We start from the raw sequence: 9,829 nt of genomic DNA, 5'->3' as shown, positions 1-9,829 counted from the left end.
CAACTGCTATTAGGGTCTGTCTTAAGGCATTGGCTCTCTAAAAAAAGGATTTCCTATCGTTGCATGGGTTCCTTTTTGTATAAACATATTGACTACAAATTGAACTAAAGAAAGAATGTTGACTGTTCGACAACATGAACAATATCTGAGAAACACTGGCAACACCTTTTTAAAAGATATTGCAACACCTTATAAAACCCTTTCCAAGAGATGTGCTGGAAAGGAGATATGATATATGTAGATTGTATATGGGTTGACGAACCCCCCATGGGTCCTGCGTTGGGAGGCTTGCCTCCATAGGTGTATACGGGAATTGTGCGACGATCTCGGAGGTTGTACGACGACCTCGTGCATCATCATCATCATATATATTGGACTTACTTTATTGTGTTATGTTGTGTTGTATTGGCATATTGATTTTTCATCTATGTATTTATCGTATCTTCTTTTACTTGTATTTGATCTTGTATATGCATGTTCCCCTTGTTCTTTTTATATGTGATATAATACGTACTTTTGTTCTATCTTGATATGATGTTATAATATATGTGAGATATATTAGAACTGTTAGTGCAAGCGGTGTGGGATACCGTTGTGGGACATATTTTGATTACAGGTGACGTGCCCTTAGTGTGTATTTTGTATGCTTTATTTACCACTTTGCTTGGTCGGCCTATGATACCTACTAAGTACAAATGGACCATACTCATGCCTACTGCGCTCTTTCGGTGCAGGTCCTAGCTCGAGTGCGCCTCGGCTTGCTTGACTCGAGCGATTGTTGGAGCTTTTAAGGTAGCGGTTGAATATTTATGCGTCCGAAGTTCACCTCTATCTTTTTATAGTAGTTATGTGTTTATTAGTATTCGGAGACAGATAATATTCATTTATGGTTATTTTTTCGATGCATTTGACTCTTGAATTGTATTAGTAGTTCTTACACTATTGACACTGGTTTTGGGCTTGATTGGTATTTTGGATAGGTTCTTTCCGCATTGTTATGATTATTTATATGGTTCGGCTTCGTTCTAGAAGCTTTACCTTGGGATATTTTTTTCTTTTCCTCTTTTCATATCAGTTTGGGTGATAGACTTACTTGTCAAGGTACGCTGCGACAAGTGCCATCATGACCCTCGTTTTTGGGTCGTGACACACCTTTTCAGATTAGATAGTTATGACTTTTTCAAAGGGTTGTGATTTTTTTGAAGATTTGCTCCTTTATAAATAGCCACACCTTTCTGAACCATTGACTCTCTTCATGAAGCAACACCTTGATGGCTATAAATTCCTGAATTTTTCCTCAGGTATAGATATGAAATTTTGAATAAAACACTCCTCCATCTTGAAAAAACTCTAGTGTGATTTGTTGCCGTTGAGTGCGTTCACAGTTCGACAGAATTTGAAGTACCGCTATTCTGTCGAAGTGATTCATTTTATCTTGGGAGGATATATTCTATAACTTTGGGTACTTGAGGGGAATAATTTCCTTAAGGACACGCTGTGAATTCGATAGACTTGAATCTTTCTGTTTCGTCTTTTTTTCTTAAAGTTGGTTTTACTATTTTTCCAAAAAATAGTTTGAACTTCATATTGATAGTCTTCGAATGTTTGACCTTGTGTTTGAAGTTCTTGAAACTTCATTTTGATAGTTCATAAGTTGGTTGAACTTGTGTTGAATTTCTTAACATTTGATTTTACTGTTTTCTAGAAATTAGTTTGAATTTTATTTGTTGATGTTCATAAGTTGGATTGAACTTATCGTTAAAAGTTCGAAGTTATAAATACAAATTTTAAACTTTATTTGATTGTTCATATGATTATTTGAACATGTGTTTGAAGTTTTGTTGAAAAATACAAATTTCACTAAACTCGAGAAAAACAACAATCTGAAGGAAATTAGAAAAATAATTTTTCTTGTGCTTGTTTGGTGAAAAGGAAAAACAATTATCACCATTTATAAAATCAAGTACTTGGTTAATCTGTATTGGACCTAATTTTGTTCAGATTAAAATCTTTTGATTTGTACTCCCTCGGTTAGAAGAATATAAAAATTTTACCAAGAAATCAGTATGGAAATTCGATTCGAAGAATATAAAAATTTCACTGATTTGGTAAACTCTCTGTATTGATTTTTGGAGTTTAAAATCTATGGTTTTTCACTCTGTCTGAATTTGATTCTGATTTGAAGTCATAAAAACTTCGCCAAGTTTCAAAGTTCATTCGGTTGATGATTTGAAAATATAAAAACTTCATCATTGACTAGAAACAAGTTGGTTAAAGATTAAAGTCTTTATTGTTAGTATTCTTAAATACTAAAGTGTATGTCAAAGATTGAAAGAAAAATATCGAATAAAACTGATCAATAAATTCATTCGATTGTGAATGGTGTTGTACAACGATAACCAATGTTGCATTATCAAGTCATTCAGATATTACTCTAACAATGAAAACAACAGAGAAATCAGAAAAATATTTTGGTGTGAACTTTAAAGAATGGCAGCAAATGATGTCATTTTTGCTGACCAAATTAAACTTGAAATGTAAATGTTTACAAGTATAAATCCTTATATTTCAAAATAAAAATGACTGAAAATCAATTGTCTGGTTTGAAAGATCATGTGAGTCATCCCAAGATAGAAGAGGATAACGAGTTGTATGAGAAATCACCAATGATGGTTACAAATCCTGTTAAGGATGATGCTCTAAATAATAAGAAGATGAATAAATCTTCTAGACAAGAGAGAGAGCAGAACAAGAAAATGTTAAAAGGCAAATGCTACAATTATAGTGATGTTAGCGACAAAGCTCTAAATAGTCAAGTTCTAAATAAGAATAAGAAAATAGATCATATAAGCATGTTGGAAACAACGAGAAAGATTGAAATTTGAGTGTTATGATCACTTAAAGAAATCTAGCTGAAAATTCAAATGAATGATGGTTTGATTCAGGATCCACTAGAAATGTTAGTGCGGATAAAGAAGCCTTTGCTACTTATGATACTAATGATCCCAAAGAAGTGATCTTTATAGGAAATAATGCAACAACCAAGATTGAAAAAAGTGAGAATATATTCCTAAAAATGAATTTCGATAAGGTATTGACTCTCAACAATATTCTTTATGTTCCTATTATTAGTAAGAACTTAGTGTCGATAATACTTCTCATTAAAATTGAGTTTAAGTATGTGTTTATTTTGGAGAAAGTTGTAATAAGCAAGAATGCAACATATGTAGGAAAAAGCTACCTCAATGAGGGACTTTTCAAACTTGATTTAATGGCTGTTGATATAAAGAAAGTTGAGGTTTCTTCCACTTGCTCGATTCAAATGATTTGTGGCATAGTCGTTTAGGATATGTCTATTACAAAATCTTATGAAAACTGATTAGTGTGGAAGTGTTGCCTAACTTTCAGTGCAATAAATTAAAGTATCAAATATGTGTAGAATCTAGGTATGCTAAGCATCCGTATAAGTCTATTGAAAGGAATTCCAATCCCTTAGACTTAATCCATACAAATATTCGTGATATGAAGTCAATATCATCTCGTGGGGGAAAAAGTATTCTATAACTTTTATTGATGATTACACTAGATATTGTTATGTTTATTTGATAAATGGCTAGGATAAAGCAATAGATGCATTTAGGCAATGTAAAAATAAATTAAAAATCAGTTGGATAGAAAAAATTAAAACTATAAGAAGTGATAGGGGTGGAAAATATGAATCTCTTTTTGCGGAGATATATGTAGGAAATGAAATTGTCCATCAAACTGCCTCCCCGTATAAACCTCAATAAAATGAAATTGCAAAAATAAAAAACCAAACATTAAAGAAAATGATGAATCCCTTACTCATAAGTTCGGGTTTACCGCAAAATTTGTGGGGGGAAACTATCCTTACAGCTAAGCGAATATTCAATAGAGTGTCCCATAGTAAGACACATTTAATTTCATATGAAAAATGGAAATGAAGAAAACCCAACTTGAAATATTTCAAAGTGTGGGGGTGTCTAGTAAAAGTCCAAGTGTCTGTGCCTAAAAAGATAAAAATATGACCTAATACTATGGACTGTGTGTTCATTATGTATGATAAAAGTAGTAAGGTATGTCAGTTTTTTATTCGTAAATCTGAATATCTGGATATCCATGAAAATACAATAATTGAATCAGATAATGCTGAGTTTTTTGAACACTTTATTCGTATAAAACTAAACATGAGCGGTCTAGTGGAGGGTCTAAACAACCTCGAGATGAACCAAGCTAGAATGTACTTAATGATGAAAATCCAAGGTGTAGTACATGTCAAAGAACGTCAACTTCCTTTGGATTAGATATTATGACATTTCTTATTGAAAATGAGCCTCAAACATTTAAAGAATTGATGTCATCTTTGAACGCATCCTTTTGGAAAGAGGTAATCAATAGTGAAATTGATTCAATCTTGAGCAAACATACTTAGAGGTTGGTTGATTTTTCTTCACAAAATAAACCTTTAGGTTCTAAATAGATCTTTAAAGGAAAATGAAAGTTTATGGTACTATTTACAAATACAAGGAAAGACTTATAGTGAAAGGCTTTAGACAAGGCCTTGATTATTTTGATATGTACTCGCCTGTAACAAGAATAACGTCCATTCGAATGTTATTTGCCTTAGAGGTGGTATATGATCTTGAAATCCATCAAATGGATGTGAAAACAACATTCCTAAATGAAGAATTGAAGGAAGAAATTTTTAAATGGAACAACCCGAGCGTATTGTGGTTCCTGATAAAGAAAAAAAATGTGCAAACTTGTTATGTCACTTTATGGACTGAAACAAACACCTAAAAGTGGCATGCAAAGTTAGACCAAACCATGTTGACAAATGGCATTAAGATAAATGAATGTGATGAATGTGTTTACATTAAACACTCTAAATCACAAGGTCATTGTTTGTTTGTATATGAGCGATATATTGATCATCCGTAGAGATATTTCTGACATAAATTCTACAAAATGAATGATTGAGGAAAAGTTTGATATGAAAGATCTTGGAGATGCGGATGTGTTCTTAGGGATAAAAATCCATAAAAATCCACAAGGGTTGGCGTTGTCACAGTCTCATTATATTGAAAAGGTACTTGACAAGTTTAAGAATTTGAATTTCAGTATTTTCAAGGCTCCACTAGATGTGAGCTTTGCATTTCAAAAGAATGAAGGTGAAAGTGACCCACAGTTGGACTTAGCAAGAGTGGTAGAAAGTTTGATATATATCATGAATTTTATTCGATCAGATATAGTATGTGCTATTAGTAAATTGAGTTGGTACACGAGTAATTTCAATCAATCTCATTGGATGACAATGAAAGAATTTTGAGGTATCTAAAACATACTCAAGACTATGCTTTGCATTATAATGAATATCCAGCGGTAATTGAAGGATATAGTGATGCAAACTGGATCACTGGATCGAATGAAGTAAAATCCATGAGTGGATATATATTTACTTTAGGTGGAGGAGCAGTCTCTTGAAAATCATCCAAACAGACATGTATTGCCTGCTCTATAATGGAATCTAAATTTATCGCATTAGATAAAATTGGTGAAGAATATGAATGGCTTCGAAATTTCTTAAAATATATTCTTTATTGGCCCAAAACTTTGGCACCAGTATGTATACACTGTGATAGTCTAGCGGCAATAGGTAGGGCAGGAAGCATGATGTACAATGGTAAATCTCGTCATATAAGATGAAAACATACTATTAGAGAACTACTCTCTATTAGAATTATCACTGTTGACTATGTGAAGTCAAAAGATAATATGTTGGATCCATTTACAGAAAAGGCCTATCTAGAGGGGGAGTTGAGAGGTCATCGAAGGGAATAGGTTTACGACCTAGAACAAGTCAGCATGGCGGTAACTCAACCTAGCAAACTAGAGATCCCAACATCTATGTTAAAGAAGATCAAACAAATTTGTGACTGACGGTTCAACATTGTCAATATACTCAACCCATTCTCATAATGAAGACAATGTTCATAGAACAAGGATAAGGCTTATGGTTTGAAGCTTTTTAATAGTTTCTAAGTTTGGCAGGTTTGACCAAATAGTTTGATCTATAGGCTTAAACATTTAGGAATTACCTATGTAAGGGTAAAGTGGAAGTCGCTTTAAGAAGAATGTTAGTAAAGTTCTATTCTCTATGCTCTCATGACATCGAGACGTGTTCGTGGCTGAAACAAACAAAATCATGAGAACCATAAATGATAAAAGGCTGGTTGTGTGACTTGTGTTAACTAGGTATACATTAAAGTTCGACGGTTCAAAGATATCAAATCTATTGATTGACCGAGTGCATTTGATGCATGTTCACTATGGAAAGTTCAAAGAAAAACCCACTTATCCAAATGCAACTAGTCTTTGCTTGTAAATCACACACTTGTCCATAAAAATTTTATAAAATAGTCATTCCCCCATTCATGTGCGGGATTGTTGGGTTTTTAAGAGATGTGAATGGAAAATCAATAGGTGTTTTTTCTTGAAAGACATGAAGCGAAAGTATGCAATTTGAATAGGCACCTTTTCAAATCGGATAGTTATTGACCTTTCCAAAGGGTTGTGACTTTTTTGAAGAGTTGCACCTTTTTCGAAGAGTTGCACTTTTATGAAGGGGCGCACCTTTCTGAACCATTGATTCTTTTCATGAAGCAAGACCTTGATGGCTATAAATATTTGAATTTTTTTATCAAGTATAGATATGAAATTTTGAAGAAAAATACTCCTCTTTCTTGAAAAAACTCTAGTGTGATTTGTTGTCGTTGAGTGCTTTCGTAATTCGACAGAATTTGAGGTACCTCTATTCTGTCAAAGTGATCCATTTTATCCTAGGAGGATATATTCCATAACCTTGGGTACTTGAGAGAAATAATTTCATTAAGGACATTGTGAATTCGGTAGACTTGAATTTTTTTATTTCATTTTTTTCTTGAAGTTGAATTTACTATTTTTTCAGAAAATAGTTTGAAATTCATATTGATAGTTCTTCAACAGTTTGAACTTGTATTTGAAGTTCTTGAAACTTTATTTTGATACTTCATAAGTTGGTTGAACTTGTGTTGAATTTCTTAACATTTGGTTTTACTATTTTCTAGAAAATAGTTTGAACTTTATTTTATTGATGTTTATAAATTGGGTTGAACTTATCGCTAAAAGTTCAAAGTTGTAAATACAGAGTTTAAACTTCATTTGATTGTTCACGTAATTATTTGAACATGTGTTTGAAGTTTTTATTGAAAAATACAGATTTCACTAAATCCGAGAAAAACAACAAAATTTTTAGCTCAAAATTACCCCCTCTATAAAGATTGGACACCAAGCATGTCACAAGGACAAAAAATGCCACTTGGAGCATGGAAAATCACTCACTTAATAACCACCAATCCAACACTTAATAACCACCAATCCAATTTTAACGCCTGACCAGATCCAAGAGGCAAAAGTAATAAATGGGTAAATCAATCAATAACCTTGCATTCTTCAATGATCAGATTGTATACAGATGTAGAGTCTCAAATGCTATCAACTCCACTGAACCATATTCTAAGTCTCTTGAGTGATTTATTTCCTATTCCCTGAATTTTGATTGATTTGCATAATCTGACTAAGTTTTTTTTTAATGTTCCAGATTCAGGAATGCACTTTATAACCTACTCGATGGTTCCTCTGACAATGCAAAATTTGAGGATAACTGTCGAGCTATTATTGGAGCTCAGTCATATCTTCTCTTCACCTTAGACAAGCTAATGTACAAAATTGTCAAACAGGTAAGTACATGCATGTGTTTCTCATTTTCTCCTTGTTTGGTGTATGCAACTGTCTTGTACAATTCTAAGTTTCTGCATCTCATGCAAGCTTCAGATGATTGCAATGAAGGTTGTTGATCAATTTACTCATTTATTATTTTTGCCTCTTGGGTTGGGTTGGGTTTTTGAATAGGGTTGCTGGTTATTAAGTAAGGAATTTTTCACGTGGACTGTTCAAGTGACGTTTTTTGTCCATGTGGAATGCTTGGTATCCAACCGTTAGAGAGGGGTAATTTTGAGCCAAAAATTTAATGGATGGGTATTTTTGAGCCAAAAAACTAACGAAAGATATTTTTGCTTCATTTTAAATAGTTGAAAGATATTTTTAGCCCTTTTCTGTTATTAGAATCAATAGGTCTTCAAATAAATATATCCATTGAAAAAATTAAAACTATTTTAGTCGAACAATCGATCATGATCGATACTTTCCAAAAACTTTATGACTTAAAGAAGGATTTGTGACAAAAAGCTCCATGTAGAAATAGTTTGAGATAGGTGTGTAATGGAGATATAATATTCCAATCCCATCGAATTATAATGGTCCATAACAGACAATGACAAAATTAATGGGGTAGAAACATTTGTCCAAAAGTGTGTTTTGTGATATAGCTTTACTTGGAAAAGCCTAGGTCTATGAGGTTCATAATTCAAAAAAGTTCTACTTTTTTGTCCCAAGTCCCTTAAAAGTGACTTTACTGTAAGAAAAGAATCTGGGATATGGAACCACTATTTGAACTAAGGAATCAAGTTATAAGCCAAAGTTTTCAGGTGATGTTTTTACAATTCCCTATATAGCCTTTTGGTCCACGAAAACCCAAATCGTTATCTTTCGTTTAAAATATATTCCTTTGCGATAACGATTTTTCTATCATGAAAACTTGACACAATCGATTTGGGATCGTGATATGTTAAAAGACATATAGGAGTACATTTTGAGTTTTCAATTGGTAATTAATCTGAACCTTTTCATTTATTTAGAGGAATGCTTCAAATTATTATCGAGGATATATATATATATATATATATATATATATATATATATATATATAATTTTATTTTTGATAATTTAGGAATAAATTTGGATATCCGTTTTTATCTGTGGCAAATGCCATCACTAAACTGGATAACGTTAGGGTGGGGGAGAACCTGCTGTTTCTAGCTAGGTTTTATCTCCTTAATACCAGGTATCTTAAGTATCAACATGCTATTCTTGGTACACTACTGAATTTACATTGAAAGCAGGAACAAAATTAACCGATCCAGACAAAGAGACAAACAGAGAAAAGGATGAAAAATAACTCAAATACTTCACGAATAAAATGAACCTTAGAATTACGATTGGCAACCGAGAAAATGGTGCCCAAAAGTTTAATATAAATCAGATCCATAATATAATCAATTGAATTACATTGAATATGTTTTCATTCATTCATTGGAAGTAATATTTCGAAATTGAGGAATTACATTAGAAATTTAACAAGATTTAAATTTAATTTGTGCATATTAAATTTACTATATTTTCTATTATTACTTGTTTTCATAAATATAAGAAGCAACCATTAGACTTGGAACAAAAACAGTTGTACAGATAGATGTTTTACCTTGAATTAAAGAAAATATAAAGAGAATAAATGATACAAAGCTCAATATTGAGAGTTACTTAGTAAATTATGTTTAGAATGAGTGAGCAAATTCCTGAGAAATGCTGTGAAATCGAATCAGTTAGGCAATATCTTAGGTACTATAGTCAAAATTTACTGTGAGAGTTCTTCAATTTCGGGTATAATTGATGATGGCAAATTTAAATATTTCTCTTCTAGATATAATTGAGGAACTCTATATAACTTTAAAGCTACCAAACGTTATCAAGTGCGAGACTATTGTGTAAAAGGCAATAGTATTTTTCGTAAATAAGCACGCAAAGTGTACTCATTTGCAATAATTTACTCATGGAAATTACTTAAACTCTTTCAACAAAAGGAAAGCAAAAT

The 9,829-nt window shown here is 32.3% G+C and overlaps 1 protein-coding gene across 1 annotated transcript; it reads left to right on the top strand.

Moving 5' to 3' along the window:
• Positions 1-7,453: 7,453 nt before the first annotated feature.
• On the top strand, positions 7,454-8,293 carry LOC124898938 (paired amphipathic helix protein Sin3-like 3). The gene is made up of 2 exons (XM_047413246.1): positions 7,454-7,579; positions 7,661-8,293. The coding sequence occupies exons 1-2, from the start codon at positions 7,482-7,484 to the stop codon at positions 7,914-7,916; spliced, it is 354 nt and encodes a 117-aa protein (XP_047269202.1). The 5' UTR covers positions 7,454-7,481; the 3' UTR covers positions 7,917-8,293.
• The last annotated feature ends 1,536 nt before the right edge of the window (positions 8,294-9,829 follow it).

Source organism: Capsicum annuum, chromosome 5, assembly GCF_002878395.1.
Source record: "Capsicum annuum cultivar UCD-10X-F1 chromosome 5, UCD10Xv1.1, whole genome shotgun sequence".
Taxonomy (NCBI): Eukaryota; Viridiplantae; Streptophyta; class Magnoliopsida; order Solanales; family Solanaceae; genus Capsicum; species Capsicum annuum.
Note: the sequence above shows the minus strand (reverse complement) of the source record. Positions and strands in the feature narration are given on the sequence as shown.

Bases quoted from the DNA above. Each gene is read 5' to 3' on its own strand.
- LOC124898938 (XM_047413246.1), top strand. From the start codon at position 7,482: ATGGGTAAATCAATCAATAACCTTGCATTCTTCAATGATCAGATTGTA. The intron at 7,580-7,660 runs GTCTCTTGAGTG...TTAATGTTCCAG, and splicing joins TCCACTGAACCATATTCTAA to ATTCAGGAATGCACTTTATA.